The 20054-nt window shown below is 49.7% G+C and overlaps 1 protein-coding gene across 2 annotated transcripts in view; it reads right to left on the reverse strand.

Moving 5' to 3' along the window:
• Positions 1 to 20054, reverse strand: part of PLXNA4 (plexin A4) — a 413941-nt gene that overhangs the window by 323814 nt on the left and 70073 nt on the right. For both annotated transcript variants that reach the window (XM_070423914.1, XM_070423915.1), the window contains exon 3: positions 10486 to 10668. In XM_070423914.1, the coding sequence (XP_070280015.1) occupies positions 10486 to 10668 (183 nt within the window). The remainder of the gene's footprint in view (positions 1 to 10485; positions 10669 to 20054) is intronic.

Raw genomic sequence — 20054 nt, forward strand, 5'->3', positions numbered from 1 at the left:
GGGGTTTGGAAAAGAAACACATGAGTTCACATTGTGAACCATTTATCCTGTAGAGGCAAAATGAGATTTTTTTTCTGCTGTTCTTTTAATTAAATGTTAGCTCATAAATCAAAGACCTTGTTTCCAGGCTGCAGGAGGTGGCAGGAGAGAGCCCCAGCTTTTCAGAACTGAGTGCGCCCTGCCTGTGCCCCCTTCCGCACCCAGCTCATTCTCCTCAGCACCTCACATGTGGTGGGAGCTCAGTGAGTAGCCAAGGATCTCGCTGGGCTTCCTGAAGTTCTTCCAGAGATCTTGGGCGTGTATGCACGCACACATGCACACGGTTAAACCCCACAAGGACTGGTTAGTATGTCTATTTGGAGCAGCCAAGGTTTCCCCTGGAGACCCCCACCTCTGGAGGCCTTCCACGCTCCCCGGCTGGGGTCATGTGGCTGTTTACATCCATGGAGTCTGAAGGCAATTCTTATGTGTTTACTGAGCACAGAAAGTCACATGATCCTTCCCATCTTCTTAATTTCTATTAGTGTTTTTCCTCCTAGGAAACCAAGGAATGCTCCACAGATGTGAAGCCCTTTCATAAGAGAGATGAAGTGAGCATGCATTCATATGCTTATTGCTGAAAAGGTGAAATATGTGTGAGTAAACAACTTGTCCAAAATCAGAGGTGCAGCCAGCAACAAAGTCAAGATTTCCTGGCTGTCGGTTCCAACTAACTCTTCATGTAAATGCAGGTGTGGTTTTTAACAGTTTAGAGACACAGGCACCCCGGATAAGGACCTGAGCAGACACTTGGCTTGGAAGACTGCAGGGGTGCCTGGGTGTGGAGGAGGGAAGCAGCAGGGTGGCATTCAATGGCTCCCCTTGCTCCTCACCTTCCTCTGGCTTAAGAGAATGGTTGCCATGACCACTGAGGAAGTATCTTGTTTTCCCACTTTCAAGCTGCTCCTCTCCTAAGCATCTTAAAGTGCTATGTGCACCCACACTCACGTGCCTTCCTACTTTGGGGGAGAAATAGGGTCAAAGAAAGGGAACCCCCTTTAAGAAAGGGAATAAAGAGAGAGTTTTATTTCAGCTCCCTATCCAGAGTCTACTCATGATGCCATGGGCCTCTCTCTCCCTATATCCCCTCACCCAAGCCATCTACTCCCATCTGCTCCTGCCCTGGACAGAGAGAGTCCAGTCAAAAACAAAGGCCAAGGAAGGTGCAAAGGTCCCTTTTCCCCTGTCCCCAGACCCAAGTCCATCAAAACAAATGCAAAGCAGAGAGATTAAATTATCACTAAGCTAATTATGGGAATCACACTTAGGCTGGCTGCTGGGAAGCAAGGTCAGCAGGCAAGAGGCATTAAAATTAAAGGCAGATGCAAGAAGCACTTTAAAAAGCAACTGGGAGACTCATTACCTCCACATAGAGGAGAAAGGCACCGCTCTGGTGTTTGAGGCACTGTCCATCTGGGCAATAGTCAGAGCATTTGACAGCTAAATAGCTCTACTCTGTCATCATCTGGAAGCCAAAGTGGGTGAGTCAGAGGTAAACTGATTAGATGGTGTGCTGCTAATTTCCCAGAGAGAACAAGAAGCAGGGAGGCTCAGTCTAAGAGGGCAGAGCATAGGAGGCACCAGCTCCAGGCTCGAGTGCAAAGAGAAGCGCCTGGCTCCCAAGTGTGCGAGCAAGGGTGTGCGTGGGTGTACATGGGGGTGAGGTGCGTACGTATGTGTATGAGTGTATATGAGTGTGTATGCATGTGTGGGAGGGGCACACAGTCATTCATGTGTATGTGCAGGTCCTATCTATCTGATAATAGAAGGTGAAGAGCTTGGAAAGGATTAGAAGGCCCCTTCTAGCATATTTCCTATAGGGCAACTTCTTATGAGCGATCTAAGATTTCCAAGGCCCTCAAAATCGCTGCAGCCATAAAAAATTCATGTCATTTTGCACGGTTATGGATGTTCAATGACTCCTCCTGTGTTATCAATATGATGGGAGTTTAAGACATGTGGGCCTAAAAACTGGTAGTCTACAAAAGGAGTTTGAGGGTTAAAAATCAGTGTTTTTCAAGCCAATCTTCATGATCACACTGTCCCTTAAGTCATTAAATCTATAAAGAAATTGTGGAGCCAGAGCTGCCTCCGGACTTACAATCATCCTGGGTAAATTGGCCAAGATGATGTTTATGATTGGGTTATCATAAATTAAGAATACAATGCTACATAATGACAGGAAGTAAAAGGCAAGAGCTGAGAGGGTAAATGTGGAGAGAGTAGGTACAGGACTGAGAGCACAGCCAAGAAGCTTGGGTAAGGGGATAGGTGTTTAGGAAAAAGAAGAAGTTTAGGTAGACTGGTGGGGATAGAAGCTAAAAAAGACCCAGGGCTCATAAGGAGATGGTACCATCAGGTCCCTGCTCCAGAGGGCTTGCAGAGCAGTTATGGGTTATGCCTAAGTAGAAGCAGCCATTTTCCAAATGAGTAAAGACAGGGACCCTGGATGACCTGCAACAGGAAAAAGAATCAGGAACCACTACATACAGATGGGAGAGAGTATTCTAGTGAGAACCTCAAAGGCAAAGAAACACTCCGCGTGTGTCCCAGGAGGCAGGTCAGTGGTGAGTAGAAAAGCACAGCTTGTCTGTTTCCCAGAAAACCTCCCACCCTCCCGTGGAGGGAGGTTGGTGATGCAAGAACTACCACGTCGGTGGGACCCTCTTCCCTATGATTATTTAGCCAGGGCCCTGGAAGATTCAAAATCGACAAGACCATGGCGGAAGGCTGAGCTGGAGAACCTGTGTCCTCAGTGTGGCTGGGCCATCTACATGCAGAGCTACAGGAATAGGAGCCAGGTGACCACATCCTCACACGGCTGTGGAGCTAAGATTTACCCACAGCCCGAAAGCAAAGCCTCCAGCAGAGTCCCTGAAATTATTATATAAGTGAGTCAAAGGGCAGACCTTAGATCAAATCCTGTGACCTCTGGTGAGTTACTCAATCCCTTTCCTTGTGTGTAACATGGAGGTGGCAGTATATACCCTGAGAGGCAATGAGAGGATTACATGAGATAATCAATGTACGGAGCACACATAAAACACCTAGAACAGTGCCTGCTCCCTCCCAGGTGCTGGAAGCACAGAGTTTCCTTCCCATCTTCTCTCTCCTGCCATCTCCACTTCCCAGGAAGAGGACCCCTTCCTAAAGAGCAAGGTGGTTCCCAACAGAGGCCAAAGTCAGGGGCATGGATTCCCCATGGTCATGCAGAGCTCTCATCAGTCATTGACTTCAAACAAGTCATAAGCCAGCCTTTCCCTAGGACGAACAGAGCACCTGCTGTTCAGTGCTCGCGGGCCTCCTGCTGAGGAGAGCTCCTCACCTGCTGGCCCTGTGGGGATGGCACACCTTCCTATCTATCCTCTGGGTTCTCTGATACGCCTGCACAGTCACAACCTCAGGGACCTGGAGGACAGGATTCAGTGTTGGGCCACTTTTGTCCTTGAGAAGGCTGTGCCCCTTCCCACACCACTGAAGTCAACTTAACGTTTCGGAGCATTGGCTCAGGTGCCCTCGACGGCCCATAAACAAAGACCCCATGTGGCGGGCAGCCTCTACCATGACCTTCAAGACCCATGCCTCCTGGTCCTCACAACCTAGTGGAAGCCCTTCCCTCCGAGTGTGGGCTGGCCCACTTGCTGTGTCCTAATAAATAGAATAGAGAAAAAGTGATGGGGTGTCACTTCTGAAGTCAGGTTTCAAAAAGACTGTGGCTTTCCTCTTGCACGCCCTCTCTCATTGTCTGCCTCTCTCTGCTGCTGTGTTGTGTGAGTGGCTGTCATGGGGAGACCCATGTGGCAAGGGAGTAATGTCTCCGTGAGGGCCTGAGGTTCACCAACAGCCTCATGGATGACATTGGGAGTAGATTCTCCCCCCCTTCTAGCCTTGAGCCCATAAATGACTGCATTCCCAAGGGACACCTTGACTGTAGTCAGTGAGCAAGCCAGAGCCAGAGGACCCAGCTAAGCCATGCCGGGATTCCTGCCCCAAGAATCTATGACATTCTCCATGTTTGGGTTAATTTGTTACACAGCAATCCATAACTCATATACCTGTGTCCCCTGGGCTGCAATAGAAAGTATGGAGTGAATGTGGAAGACTTGATAGAGGTGTTTTAGAAGTCACTGTGAATGCCTCTATGAGAGGCCAAGGCTACCAGAAAAAAACAGCATGATACCCCCAAGAGACAAGTGGCATGGCCACATCCACAGGAAGTCACTGGAGAACAAGTAGACCCCTAATGGGAGTTTCAACTGGTCGGCTCTGAGTCGGTCCAGCTGCCACTGCCTTCCCCATCAAAGTGGCTGCAGAGGAAGCCTCCATGATTTCAGGGCATGAAGACCTCCCTGGTCCTGTCCTCACTGAGAGCCTCTGCTGAGATCAACGACAATTCTGTTTTCCTCCGATCCAGATCCAACCAGAACGAGCCAGCAGTGGGGGGACCACTGACAGCTGGGGGCCACTTCCTCTTCTTGCCTCTGCCTCCTCCCTCTTCCTCTGGTACATCATGTCTTTCATCCTTTCCCATCTTTGTTGTCTTGGTTACATGGCCAGACTCCTGATATGCTGCTAGTTTTCATTTTAATGATATGTTCTTGTAACGCACAATATTTTACTTCAATTGCATGTGTCACTGGATAAATTCCTCCGGCGTGTCTGGCATTTCAGCATCAGCTGACTGAGTGCATTCTATGGTCTGGGGTGTTTCTGAAGCACTTTCTTCAATGTTAATGTCTTTGCATTTTAATTTATGATTCAGATCATTCTACACAAATGTGTGTGTGTGTATATATATATATATATATATATATACAGATATACACATGATTCAAAAAAGTGTCTGACATGTATCAGTAAATCTTGACTTGACAAAGCTCATTTAAAACAATCTCCTTAAATCATGTGTGCTCGCAGTGATAATTTAGAAAATAGACTGAAGTAATGTTTTCTGGGGATCGCAAAGTGTGTTTCAAGAGGGCCCAGGAGGAGAATTAGTCTGTGCTCCAGCGACACTTCCAGCAGCGTTGAGAGGGACGCCTCCCATGCCTGCTCAGGTCAGCTCGGAGTGACCACTTGTCCCCCCAAGAGACAGGCAGGGACAGTGGGTAATCCAACAGCATTGTAGTAAAAATAGTGCCAATGGGGATACACTGACATAAAAAGGATGGCTGAGTGAGGGCTTAATATTGTTCAAGAATGTAAGATCTGCCCAAGAGGACATGCACCAGCTTAGCTGTTCTCCACATCTACCCACAGGTAATCGTGCACAAAAAGGCTTAAAACCCAGCAGAGGAAGCCAAAAGAAGGCAGAGGAGGACCATGAGAAGTGGGCAGGTTGACATCAGGCTGCTCTGCCGGCCAGTCCTGGGCTCCCCAGGCTTGCAGGAATGATGACAGAACAGCCATTGCTGTCCCTGCTGAGATGTGAGATCAGAGGAAGAAGGACAGCACCCCTGGAACATCTATGGTGCCCTCTGTCCCCAGCACCTCAACCTCAGCCTCCCCCTCACTTAATCCACAGGTTAAGGTCTACACAGGCTTTGTACTTGCAAAACCAGGCATGGGAAATACAAAAACAACATGGCAAAAATGACCAAACAAAAGTGCTAATGTGGTCTTTTCCCACAGTGAAAACTGTCCAACATTGAGTCGCCCATATTCTGTTGTTTTCTTCTTGGTGTCGAACCACACCCAGACCGGCTGGCACTCTGGTTGGAGGAACTCACAGCAACAGAGCTAATTGACCAAAGCCTGCACCAAGCACACTGGCCTCTGCTCTAATCCCAGGCTCCCCGGCAGCTGGAGTCCAGCACTGCGTCTCCATGTGGCTGTGTGACCCTCCAGCCACGTGGAACACTTTCTGTGGCAGGAATTTCTTTTCAGTTAAAATTCATTCACATTTCCAGGTGAATATTCAGGAAAAGTTTCAGATATATTAAGGAAGTTGCAAAGCAGGGGTTGCCCATCTCAGATCTAACATTGCTCTGTGACTCAAGCATCACACACACACACACACACACACACACAGACACACACTCCATTCCTGAGAACATATGGTCAGAATGACACAGGCCCAGGTGGGTCTCCCCTCCCCCACTCCACTTCTGTGCTTAGGGCCTATGGAACACAGGCAAATCAATTTCAAAACAACCTCAAGAAAAAATAAATTAGGACGATTAAACTAATCTGTAAGACAATTCCCAATAGGAATGGCTTTTTTTTTTTTTAGTTATCCTCTCCTCTGGACTCTCCAGGCTGACACACACCCAGTTTCTACCAAGAGAGGCTGGTATGCTATGGTTTGCACACACACACACACACACACACACACACACACACACACACACACCGTACATATCCTACCAGAAGCCGATAGCAGGGCCAGCCCAACTTCCGCTTAACCAACATCCACAGTGTGCTCAGCCCCTTGGCTGTGAACAGTTTACCTTGCAAAACACCCCGGGAAGATGCAGTCACAAAATGAAAGGAGCAATCACACCTCAAGTGGAAGTTTATGATGCTTTGGTTCACCATGAACATTAGTCTCTCCCACTAATGTCAGGCAGTAATTTACTGCCGAACAGCAGCCATAAAATATGATCACTTAGTGGTAGGAAAGCAAAAAGCAGAGAAAAAGGAAGGGGTGGGTTCCGGTTGAGATACTTAAGCAAAGAGATCTTGTCCTTCAGAGGCGACACTGACCTACCCACCCCAACTTGGGTCAAAGGTTTCCAGATTTATCCAGACAACCTAAAGCACATTGGGATGGTGTTTGCCTTAAGATTTTTACCTGTCATTGGCATTTTAACAGTCTGTTGGTTATTTCCAAGTTCCCAGGCACCTCCTGATGACTGTAGCATTCATATGCCATGTTTCTTAACAGCACATGCCTTTAACACACACCATGGGAAAGGCTGCCAATACCAGCCGTAACACACACACATCAGAAAACATAAAAGACATTTAAATTGGCACTCTCCTCACCTCCTTTCCCCCTGCCTTATGTGATGTGTGCACTAAAGGAGTGAAATTATGGTCATTGGAGGCAAGGTTGCAAATGCTGGGGACCCACAGCTTTCAAACAACACAAAAAGTCAGTAATTTTGAGGACAGCCCATGGCTAGCTACAGTCTAGCTCCTGGACCCCGGAAACCCACAGCAAACTCCCTACCTCTCAGCAAACCCCCAAGCGCCCTTCGCCCACCCTCCCTACCTTGAGTCCCTTGTCATATTGCAAAGAACTCTGCAAGGCCCTTGTACACACAGGAGATTATTACGGGGCTCAGAGAAGCCAGCTCTGTAATCACAGCTACAGTATGATTTCCATTCTTCTCACTTTCGGCAGCTCACAAACCTTCCCGCAGAATCCTGCAGCCCCAGAGCTTTCCGTGGCTGGGCCTCTGCCCAGAGGTGACTGCGGTCCTGATAACCTCTGGGAAAAGCAAGGCAGAGTGATTATGAGGAAAGGGGAGTGGTGCGCAGCGAGCAAGGGTGGTGGGAAATTCTATTGTTTAGGAAAAATAAATAAACTGGCCAGTTTTGCTTTTTATTATTTCAAACAACAGACTCGGCGGGCCAGCCTTCCTTTCCCAACTCAGCCTTGTCCCCGTGGGCGGGCTGCTGAGTCGGCAGCAGCAGGAGCTGGGCTCCAGCAAAACTGTTAGAGTGGCTGCCCCTCTGAGCCCTTGGAGCAGAAAGGCTGGCTGTTCTGATGGCCAGGCCTCCCCAGGAGGGCTGCTGGCTCATCAACCCCCACCAGCCCCCCATGAACCTCTGCTCTTACCTCTCAAATGTGTATGCTTCACCAGTCCCACCACTGCTCTGGAAATTAAATGTAATATCCCAGGTGGCTGAAACGGAACTGTTCTTAAACAAACCCCTCCCCAAATAAAAAATGGGAAATGCCAGCCCACAGTTTATAAAGCCTGCTGGTCAGGTGTCGCCTGTCATTGCTGGGCTGGCTGACATCTGGGAACACATCAAGGCCAGGCTCTCCCACAGCCTGCCCCCTGAGGGTGGTCTCTGTGCACTTTGCTCCCCCAGGTTCCGGGGGTGTCCTCAGCCCAAGGTCATGAAGATGTGCTCCACACTGACACCCCCACCAGGATACAGGCTCCCACAAGAGAGAGCCAGCCCCCATCAGCCCCAGCCCCCACTCTGACCTACATGACACACCTGCAAGCTGGCTGTGCTGGGTTTATGATGCAGCCATGGCCAGGAATCATGCCCGCGCCCGCCCCCCCCCCCCCCCAAGGGAATAGAACTGCCTGTTCTGTTATGTGCACTGAACTCTCAACGTTTATTTCACTGACACTATATTCCAAGCTGCTCAGACAATAGCAAAAATAATCCTTCTACAGGGTTTGCTTGATCTTGCCAGCAAGTCAGTGGTCCTCTGGCACCTGGTAGGAAATTTGGGGTATGGGAATCTTTGAGTGTCTTAGAGTAAGTTACTTCTCCATTACACTGAGATTGGGCTCAGTAGAGAAAAGAGCTGCAGCACCCCAAACTGCCCTGCTTCTTTATTCTCAATACCGCTTATTCAGCCATTGAGAGGCAAAGCAGGCCAAATGTATGAATTCACCGTTTAAACTGTAAATTCACTTTTCCAGCAAACCGAACTCATTGAGTCTGGTGCAGAATGCAGTCGTTGGAGCAGCCAAAGGAAATGTCCTCAAAGTCCAGTGGTCTGAAGGTCGTGCACGCACCTTCTTGGTTTATTCAGAGGCTGAGTAGACACAATTCCAGGAAGTTTGGGGATCTGCCTTCCTAGACCACTGAAAGCTGGAAGCCGCAGGTGGAGGAGGAGGAAAGGCACTGGAGTAAACCAGGACGCCTGACGGGACGCCTGACAGCGGGCGGAAGTGAGGAGTGACAGGGCAGAGTAGAGGGAAAACCCAGAAGGCTGCAACGGACACAGGAGCTGTGCAGCGACAACACACCTACGCCTTGCAGCATCGTCTCTGGGCGTCCATGGCATTCAGCTCAATACATGAGTAATCAACAACCAAAAGGCCAATGCAGCAAGAAAACATTCATTTGTGTTTAATATACTCTTCACAGAAAGGCAGGGAATGACAAAATATAATTCTTAAAGCTATGTAGACGATGGTTAAATTATCTGTTAATTTGACACTTGCTATGTGTTAGGTCTTGAGAGGCAATGTGAGATGCGTGGTGCTTTGCCTGCATCCTCCTTGCAGCGCGCATAGCGTTTCACCAACACTGTTTTCCCTTCCAGATATGACCCACTAACTACTGTACACTCATCCCCCAGCTCACGCACACCCTGCTCCCCGTCTCTCACCTCCTCACTCTCACAGCCCAGACCCACTGCCTGTTCCACAGGTCTGTACCATTTAAAGAAATAAATAATTGCTGAAAAGGGCTGCGACACAGTAGGATGGAAGAGTGAGCACAGCCTTCTAGATATGCAGGGAATGTCTCCCCTTGACCATCTTGAGAAAATGCCCGAAAATACAGGAACAAGAAGGTAGGGATCAAGGCTCCCTCAGATCAGCTAGTGCTGGCTTTATCTGTCTGAATCACACAATGTCCAGCACATTCCAATGGAAATCAAAATAAGACCAGCAGGAGCTCCACATGGCATCACCAATATTTCCCTGGGACAAGACTGAAGCCCAATTATCAGCCAGCACAAAACAGGACCTCCTGCCTAGAGTCTTAGAAAGCCTTGTAGTCCAAGCAAGGAGGGCACCCTAGGGAGCCAGCTCCAACTCACTGAGGTAAGAAGCCTGAGCAGAGCTGGATGAGGGACTAGTCCTGGATGGACAGGTGCCCCAGCACTGCTGATGGGCCACCATCACCAGGTGCTCCTGAAGCCAGCAGGTCTCTGAAGAATGAGGAGGAAAGCTCGTGTCCCCAGATCACACCATTCTACTCCACCTTAAGCAATTGCAAGGTGCACCACAACATCCTACATTTCCTTGTCCCACAATTTGGCTCTTGGCCCACAATTTGGCTCTTGGCCCCAATAGCAATTGCAATAGGTCCTGCACTTTCCTCCATTTCCCTGAATGTATTCCAGATGGAAGTGTAAGCCAGAAGGGCTGAAGCAAGAGGAGCAGGCACCTCCCTTACCTCTGTGCACCTTCCCAACCAACCAGGCCTATTATGCTCTTGTCTAAGGCACAAACCCAAGTTGAAGAGAGCACACACACCAGTTAAGATGGCCTAGTGAGGCTGGATGGGAAGAGGTGAATGCATACTCCCCCAGTGTGATTGATTCCCACAACAACTGTAGTACAAAGGCAGAGAAGAGACAAGATGATCATTCATAACCTCAACAGCAACATATCTCCTAACTCCAACCTGCAACACTCACCCACCAGGCCCAAGGTGGCAAAAGAGCACGAGATAACATCTGCCCAGCGGGGACAGACAGTCTTCACCATAACTGAAATGAGTGCACCTTGTTCCTACCTTTTTCAGCTTGCCACTTTTGGTGCCCACGAAGGCCAGGGAGTGGTTCTTGTAGACATATGCAATGACAGAAGTCATGCGGTCCCTGTCCTCCGTGAAGACAGGGATGCCACGGACCATCTCGGACACGCCCAGGGGTGCATTCATATCCAGGCCACAGAAGTTATCATCAATAGTTAAGAGCTGAAAATTAAAAAGGAGAAAAATTAGGGGGGGAGCATTGGGGTGATTTGCAGAGGTATTGAGTCAGGGAACTACAGAGCTAGAAGAATCCATAGAGATGGTATAAATCCCTATTTTTTACATGAAACACTCAGTCCAGAAGAAACTAGATGACGTGTCAACAGTTATCTAAGTAGGTTTCAGGACCATGGCAAAAAAACAAACAAACACACACACACACACAAATTCTTAGAGTCTCTTTTCACCACACTCCCATGGTCTCTCCACCCCACCTGCAATCACTCCAGGCGCCATCTCAGTAGCTTAGGTTGCCTTTTGCCACCATCACATCAGAAAGCACTGGGCCAGCACCCATGAGCATGGGCTCCAGACAGCTGGTTAGGGCATCAGGAGGATGTGGTCTCCACTTCTACACACCTGCTGTTAAAGAGTCCCCACAGATGAGGACTCACAAGTATAGAATGGAGAATTAGGAACATCAATACACGAATGGCAAGGCTATGACAAAGACATGTACAGACCGTAGGTTCAGGAAAGGGGAAGTGGGAGGAATGGAAAGTTTGTGAATGAACTCAACAAGCCACTGTAGAGCCTCACGCTGATCAATCTCAGACTCCCTGTTTCTTTCAGAGCCCTGGCCTTGTCATCCCTACACCAGCATTTCCCAAAGTATCTTCAGTGGAACCCAAACCCCTAAGATGTTCTATCACAAAAGGGTTCCTTGGGCACATAATTTTGAGGAACAGTACATTCTAACACCACGTCAGGCATTCACAATGATTAGTTACAGGAAAGGTATGAAGTATTTTTAAGAAGAAATATGTTTAATATTCTCTAATCCTTTCCCAAACATTTTATTTCCTAAACCATGTTAGACCGGAACACCTACTAGCATTCCTTGAAGAGAATATTCCCTGGATATCCCATGGCACACACTGACCCAACTCTTGCTCCTGACTCCAGGGCAATTTCAGGACTCAGGGAACCAACAGGAAAGGCTTCAGGCTGGTTTCCTTCCCAGTGTTTCAGCTGCATTCCCACTGTTTTATTCCAGGCCTCCAGGTCCCCACGCAAGCAGAGGGTCCCAGCTGGGATCTGACTTACTGGAGAGTGTGAGGACTGACTACGGCTGGTGAGGAGGCCCCAGCAACCCACCAACCAGCTTCGGTGTGGCATAGACTCCCCTGGGCGCTAGGAGCCTACGCTGGATTTTCCCCTTTCTGGGGAGAACTGTGTGGTCTTAGAAGAGTTTTTCCATATTCTGTTCTTTTATTTTCCGCTCTATAAAGATAGAAGAAACAACCCCTGCTTTTTGATGGGCTTCCATAAAGCCTATAGAGCCCATGCCTGTAAACGTTTTTGGACTTTTCAGAAAAAGGAATAAAATAAAATACAAGGTGTCACTTTTTTAAAGGCCTCAGTCCAGCCAAAGGAGAGGCATCTGGAGAACTGGAGGGCAGGCTCTTGCCAGGAGCTGTGTGACCGTGGCCAACTCTGAGCTGTTCAGGGCTGCGGGGCCCTCGGCTCCCTCCCAGAAGAAGGGGGACAGGCATTGTCCATCTTGGGGAAGACAACGTGCTGCATCTCAATCCTCTCTCTGCCATCTCCCCTTCTTCTTAGCGTGGTGTGGGGGCGGGGGGGCAGTCAGACCAGGGAGGGTGAGCCTGGGCCGGCCCGGCAGGCTCTGTGCATTGCAGGCGTCCGCCCCACGCCTCGGACCACCTGTGTCTCTCTTGCATGGTCTGGTCCAATAACCCCAGACCAAACACATCCTCCTCCACCCCCCGCTCTAAAAAATAACAACAATTATAGGAATCAAAGTTAGGAGCGAGTTTTCAAGGTCTAGTCTGATCTTTCTGGTTCTTCACTGAAATGAGGAAATGGGGAGCAAGAAAGTGGTGGAGAGTGAAAGGGATGGGCAGAAAAGAGGAAGAAAAACCTGGGCCAAGGGAAGACAATGTCCTCTCCCTGTTGGATCATTGCAGTAACCTGCCTGGCGTTGCAAGGGCAGCCGAGGGTGTGCTAGGAACCCTCATGGCCTTGTGTGCTCCTGTTCATGAAGAAGACTCATCCCCAACTTTCTCAACCCTAAACTGGGCGGCAGGGACCTCTGGCATCAGCAAATGTGCCTTGCCCATCATGACCCATCTTCTAAATAGATGAGGCTGGATGACTAGTTGCCCTGCACAGGGGGAAACCGAGTCAGGGAGCAAAGCAGCCCATGTTTCCCAGTCTCCCACCACCCCTGGCACAAACATGTACCTCATTGGCCCAGGATTGCATTTCTGAGTGGTTGGTTACTGAAAACCATTCTTCCCCCTGGCTGGGCAGGACACAATCAAATAAATAAACAACCACCTACAAGGAGACAGTATGCATTTGAGCACCTGCATCATTGAATCACTGGCTGCTCAGAGGCAGGAAGTCAGGGACCTGTGAGCTCCTGCTGCGGTGGCACCGGGCACGGCAAGGGGCTGGGAGAGGGATGTTTTGATCAGAAGGAAGTGAGGACAGCTCAGCCAGTCAGCCTAGCAGCCCGGGCTCTGCCATCTTCAGTTCCTAACACCTCTTTGAGGCCTGCCAGGAGCCAGGTCTCAGTCTCCTCACCTATAGTAGACAGTCATCCCTTCCCAACTGCCTACCTCCCGGTGTCATCACCAGCTTCTAAAGACTGCAGCTGGGGCTCCTAACGTGGGGATTGCATTCCAGGGACAATGGTGGCTTTCTCCCCAGGCTCCCCTATGCCAGGCAATAAAAAGGTGATTGGGGCCTTTGACAGGCGCAGCCCAGATCTGCATGGCTGCTGAGGTCCCTCAGCTGTGGCATGAGGTGATCTTACTGTTTCCTCAAAGCTGTGGCAGTGGGGAGGGAGTTTTAGAACTGAAGTAGTGGAAAGCACATAGGTCTCGGGTTCCATAGCAGCTCAGCAGCTTCTCAACTAGCCAGCTTGGTATCGGCCTCTCCTGTTCTCTGATTCTCATTTTCCTTGCCTATAAAATTGCAAGACAGGACCGTTGTGAGGTCTAGGTGAGATAACAGGTGTGACGGCACATGATAAACAGGAAAGCATGCCATCAATGCAAGCTGGTATTTCACATTAATTTTTTCAATGGAAATCCTGCCTGGAACAGGGGTCTCATGGCAGCTGGAAATGGTCCTCGTGTGCCTCCTGACTGGAGCACGGCTCTCCATGACACAACCCGCCAGGTCTGAGCTACAGCTGCAGGAAAATGACAGCACTGGGAGGAGAAGGCAGAGGGTCCCATGGGCCCACAGACTCAAGGAGGCCAAGGTATAGGGAGCAGAGGCCAGGACATGTGGGCCCTAGAAGGGAAGGCTAATTGAAGAAAGCTTCCACAGGTGAGGGCTGGCATGGATTCCTGAGCACCCTGGGCAAGCAAGAGGATAGTGTCTGCTCCAGCCCTGGCTGAGCTCTCCCCTGGGCCCCATTAACAGCAAGATTAGAGCAGCGGCTAGAGGAGCCAGGAAGGGACTCACCTCGGCTATAATCAGGAGCCCAGCCTCGCCTGCAGGCCCACATCGCACCCGTTCCTCCCACCACACCACAAATACCCATGAGTGAGCTGTGGCCACTGTTATAATGACTGTTTATTAGAGAGCAACTTCATTCTTACAAAGGAAAGAAATAGGGTCTGTTTCATGGGAATATATGTGGTATCTACTTGGGCAACCCTGTGAAGAGATATTGAAGTCTTAGGGCCACACCCTCCAGGGCCCCTCCACCCCAATCAGGAGGATACCAAATCTGCTTTCCACAAATATCCTCATGGGATACATGGGTCGTAAATTAAGACTGGTGACCCACTGGATTACAGGGCCCATGCGCACAAGGACGGTACCATGCTTTATGCATCTTTGTACCCTTAGCTTAGTTGCAAGTTCATAGTAGGTTAAAACATATGTGTTAAATGGATGGATGGATGGATAAATGGATGGATAGGTGACTAAATAAAAGCCTGACTTTCACAATGGCTAACACTTTGGAATTAGAACCAAAATGCTTAGGTTTGAATCCCAGCTCTACCGCTTAATGCTGTGTGACCTTGCGCAACTTATTTAAGCTCTCTGTGCCTCAGTTTCTCATGGGTAGAATGGGACAGTAATACTAGTATATACTGCTGTGAGGAGTAAATGGTTTAGTACATGTAGGACAATGTCTGGCATTTCATAAGGGCTATGGGAGCGTTCACACTTACTACTGTTTGTCACAGACAATTCAAACAACCTTGGCGAGTTGGCGTCTGGGGAAATTCATCACATCTACCTCAGAGAGGTGTTATCAAGATGAAAGGAGCTAATGTTATCAAGATGAAATAGCAAAGGTGGAACTTCCTAAAGATCTATCAGATCAATGAGGTTGAAGGGAAGAGCAGAGGAATGGTCTAAGATCCAGAAGATTTAGCACTATTCATTAGAAATGAAAATTCTTGGGCCCCACTCAGACCTACTGGATCAGAAACACTGGGGTGGGGCTCAGAGATCTGCATCCTAACACCCTCCCAAGTGATTCTGCTGCACGCTAACATTGGAGAAGCACTGGTCTGGTTCACCATGGAGGTCTCTTCCTAGCTGAGGTCATGAAGCCCATGCCAAGAAGAGAATGACAGGTGACAAGCATTCCCTCTCTGGAGTAGGACCCACTGGACCAGGATGTGGAGAGGCCCATGGCGGCTTCCCCCAGGGCCTCCTTGAGGGGTAGGGGTGGAGGTGGCATGGGGAGCCAGAACTGACACTCCAAATTACAATCTAACAGCTCACCGTGCTTCCCTTGCACACAGCGGCAGAGGTTACTGTGCAATTACGTGTCGCCACATACAAATGACAGAGCAGTTACGGTTACTTTACCAATTACAGGGAAATTGCTCCCACTCTGCAGAGACTGGCACTCTGAAAAGCTCTATCATCTCCACGGAAAGGGGATTTTAAATGCTGTCAGTATCTTTTCTTTGGTAGTTGCCCATGCTCCAGGGTGGAGCTACAAAGCAGCCACCTGAGAACCCCAGAAGTGTCCGGTGGTCTCTGCAAAGACTCTTGGGGAAGGGCGGAAGAAGGGGGCAGACCTGGGGGGCCACAGGGACATCTCCTCTGGAGCCCTCTGAATCATCTCCTAACACTATGCCCCGACCCCACGACTCACACATAAAAACCAGCATCACCTGACACCATGCCACTGCATCCTGAAGGCCAAAGGTGAAAAGGAGGCACGCAGACCTGACCCTGAAATCACCCCTCACCCCAGCTAGCATGGCCTCTGGGCTGGTTCCTGATGGCCCCTCCCCTGACAAGTGGAGCTGTTTTAACCCAACCTTGGTTGTCCCACCTTTGCAGAAACCCACAGTGAGTCCTTATTACGGAAAGGTCAGAAGTAGGCCAGAGCTCAGTGGTCCAAATGCAGTGCTAATGAGTTAGGGGTCACCAGGTCCAGCCCCCTGTGGACCAATTAGCTCAGTTCTGGGACACAGTCTCTTCCACATCCACAGGCTACCCCTCATACCCGAGGCATCACTATTTACAAATATCCCAAACTAATCCACAGGAGACCAACCGGGTGAGCCAGCGGGTATAGACCACGCAGCTGACTCCTCCAACCGAGAGGCAGCTGCCGGCTGCTCTGGGTCAGCAGCAGCAGTCTCTGAGCCCAGAACAGAAAATTCAAAGTTGGACCCGGTCCTCCCAATGTTCATGGGCAGCTCCTGGTCCAGCAGAGAGGAGTCCTTCTATCGGGGAGCAAGCCAGCACTCCTGCCCTCCCTGAAGGCAAAAGTAGCATCCAGTCCCATGCACAGGAGTCTTAAGCACCCCATAGCCACCCCCAAAGCTGGAAGGCCAGACTATTAGACAGGGGAAGAAGGCCTCAGAGATTGGCCCAAGCTCACCCACTGTGGGGCCTTCAGTTAGGCCTTTTCCATCAAACTTTTGGTCTATTATGCTATTGAAACTCCTGTTTCTATTAGGGGTAACTGAGGCACTAAATGAAGTCAACACTATTTACTGTTCCTCTCTCATTAATTTGTTTAAAAACAATTAGGACAGACCTACTAAGCACCAAGCAGTAGGTGAGGACCCAAAAATACAGAGATGAAATATTTTAGTTTCTCCTTTTTCCTAGTCTGGGAGACAGACCTGGGCCAAGATCAGACACACATCAGTAACAGACCCGGTGCTGGGCGTACAGAGGGCAGCCCCCCTCTCCCCCCCCCCCCACCCCCGCCTGGGGAGCAGCAAGGCTCTGTGGGCACACTTCTGAGCTCTCTGCCCAGTATCGTACATGGCCACTCTCTCACACATTGTGTTATTTCCCAGAGGAAAATGACTCAGGATCTTAACCCAATAGTCCATTTACAGAAGAGGAAATTGAGGCCTAGAGAGTGAAATGATGTCCCCCTCACCTGCCCGGGAGCTATCAAGTTGTGAGAAAATAGGTACCAGAACCCCAAATTTCCAGTCCAGAAGGAAAAACTGAACTTATGAAGGGGATTCCACTGGGGTTGCAAGAGGGTGGCCCCAAAGAAAACTATTCCAGCATCAGGGAAACCCATTCTCAGGATCAGAGACTGCACAGAAGAGTCAGGCCTCCACTTCTTCCCCTGCCGTCCAGGGGGAGTGCTTGACCTCCGTGACCTCTGGAAGGAACTAACTCTCCCCTGCGAGGAGGCCCTCAGGGGCAATCGTGAGAGCTGGCCTTCCTCCCTCCCTTCCTGAGCCCATCTGTCCCAAGGGAAAGTGAGAGATGAAGCTTTGAAAAGAAATACAAGTTAGGAGAAAAAAGAGGAGGGAAGCCCATAAGGCACCTACGAGGCACCTGCTGACCTGGACAAGAGAAGGTCTTTAGATTCTTCATGCTCAGCAGCCTCAATTTCTTCCCATTAATTAATTACACTTCACACACACAGGAGCTGACCATCGCAGACCTCCGCTGGAAATGGAAAATCAGTGGGATTTCTCTCTGAACCGAGATACGGATCAGATCAGCGGTGGTAGCTCATGTCTCTACACGGACTCCAGTTGTAAGCTCTGCAGAACAGGGAGATAGTGATCACCCACTTATTGGGGCCATATCTCAAACATGACCGCTGACCCCTAGGTGCTCATGAATGCAGGAGGCCTGATGCACACAGATGACCCTCCAGGGGAAGAGGTCAGCAGGGAGAGGCCTCAGAGAGGCAGCAACCTCTTGGGGAGGAGGCTCTCATCAGAAAGCCTCTTACTTCATAAAACAGTCCCATGTGCATGAGTGCTAGTTCTGTAGCAAAGAAAGAAATAAAATCAAACTATACGGTCCCCTAATGGCTTTACCGCTCTGCATAAACCTCCCTTTCCCTTTTATGAGCCCCCATCCTCCCCAAAGGTCTGCCCATGACCCACGCTAATCCCACAGGTTGAACTCTCCTGAGAGCCGGGGCGGTCCTGTGACAGGTGCCGGTTGGCCCTGCACCGGGCTGTGAGCACAGCCACGAACGTGGAACACAGGAATGAGGCCTCCCCCACTTCGTTACCAACACATTATCTCAGGAGGATTCTACATTGCGTCTTTTTCAATGAGATTGTAGGTAAATAAATGTGTACAGAGAAAGAGAGGGGAAGCCAGCAAAGCACAGCCTCCATAGCCCAGACACACACTTCTGGAGGGGCTTCATGAAAAGTGTCTCAGAGACAGAAAACAACCCAACAAATTACACCAACGTTCCCAAGAGCACGTACCTGGTTTCTAAGCATCACAAATATGGCCGATACCTACATACAGAAGGTCATGGTGCTTTAAGAGCTTCGTGTGTGTGTGTGTGTGTGTGTGTGTGTGTGTGTGGATTCTGAGGCAAACAGCCATTGAAGGAATGCATTTAACTACCCATTGAACCATGGAAGTGATTTGCTAAAAGCAACCCTATTTGCACACTCATTTTGGTAATTCTATGTGTTTTGAAACTGTTTGTGGCCCAATCCCAACAGATACCTAAGTGGCCTTTCACTCATCACAATAACAACCCGATCCTTCTAACAGGAAACGAATGCCATAAATTGAGCTGTTTACCCAGGGGAGGGGCATTCACCAAGGGCACTCTCTGCAGGCCTGTCTGTGACCAACAATGAGCTGAGACAATTTCCTCCCCACCTTCCCCTGCCCCAGGAGCTGCTGAGCAGAGCAGTCACAAAGCAGCTCCAACTCAGGATCCCAGGGTTGATCCCATGACCTTCTCATCCTCATCAGCTCAGCTGCTGAGAGCCCCATATTCCCCATTCTGACGAGCAGAGCGGGCCAAGACACCATGACCAGTGTAGAAGGCTGGCCAAGCAAGAGCATCAGGACCCAACTCCACTAGCCCAGTTCTGCGGATGGCCACCACGCTGGAACTAGTCCAGTGGCTAAGCCTGGACCATGGCACTACCAGGGAAGGCACTGGGAAGAGCACCAAGTAAAACCCACTTGGGTGCTGCCCTTCTCCTTTGGTACCTGAGCTTCAGCGGTCCCCACTGGCCATCTGTCAAGGGCAAAGAAATCCCACACAGCCCATCAGTCCCACGCTCCCACTCCCCTCCCAGTCTCCAGCAGACAACCTCGGCCGCCACTAGGACTGTAATTGGAGTGGGGCATGCCACGATGATTGAGTTTGTGTGTTTTCTGGCGGGCACTGGGAAGCACTGGCCCGCTCGCCAGGCTGAATTATGGGGTAGGTCATTCCCTTGTTAGTGCGAATAAATTTTATTAGCCCCACTCTCGTTGCTGAGCGTCTTCCCCTCTTGCTCCTCAGGCCCGTGTGTGAGTCTGGATAATGCTGCCTGCATGTGGGATAAATCAGCTGAACAAATCCCATTATATTTTGGAACACTGACAGAGACACAGTAATGACACCCAGACCAGGGAAAGATGTGGCCGTTCTTCTCTCCCGCTGATCCCATTTCTTATGCGTGGACAGCATGTAGGGCCCATCCATTAGGGGGGAAATGTAAATTGAGCATCTGAAGGGATAACTCCCTTCATTGTCTTTCTTCCCTCTCCACTAACTTTGTTAATGAAAAGTAGCAAGTGCCCTGTGCCCATGCCTGGTCATTCCCTTCTGTCTTGCAAAAACGAAGGGACGCTAAAGGCAACGGCAGGGAGAGTCTGGCCTGAAATGTGTCCTCTCCTTCAAATGCCTCCGCTTGGCATCCACCACGTGTGCCCGATGGGAAGGGAGGCAAATGGGCACATTCCAGGCCTGAGATACTGAGCATAACATCCGGGTGAGGCACAGCGCATATATCTCTAAATCAGATACCAGTGGAGAAAAGATGTAAGCATGAAATCACAACAATATTATTAAGTCCCTTTCAATCCCATGCTGTGCTTATTATAACCAAAGGAGAATATACAGACGGTGCTACAAAGCT

Source organism: Myotis yumanensis, unplaced genomic scaffold (assembly GCF_028538775.1).
Source record: "Myotis yumanensis isolate MYYU_CA2020_CCGP unplaced genomic scaffold, mMyoYum1.0.hap1 SCAF_9, whole genome shotgun sequence".
Lineage (NCBI taxonomy): Eukaryota > Metazoa > Chordata > Mammalia > Chiroptera > Vespertilionidae > Myotis > Myotis yumanensis.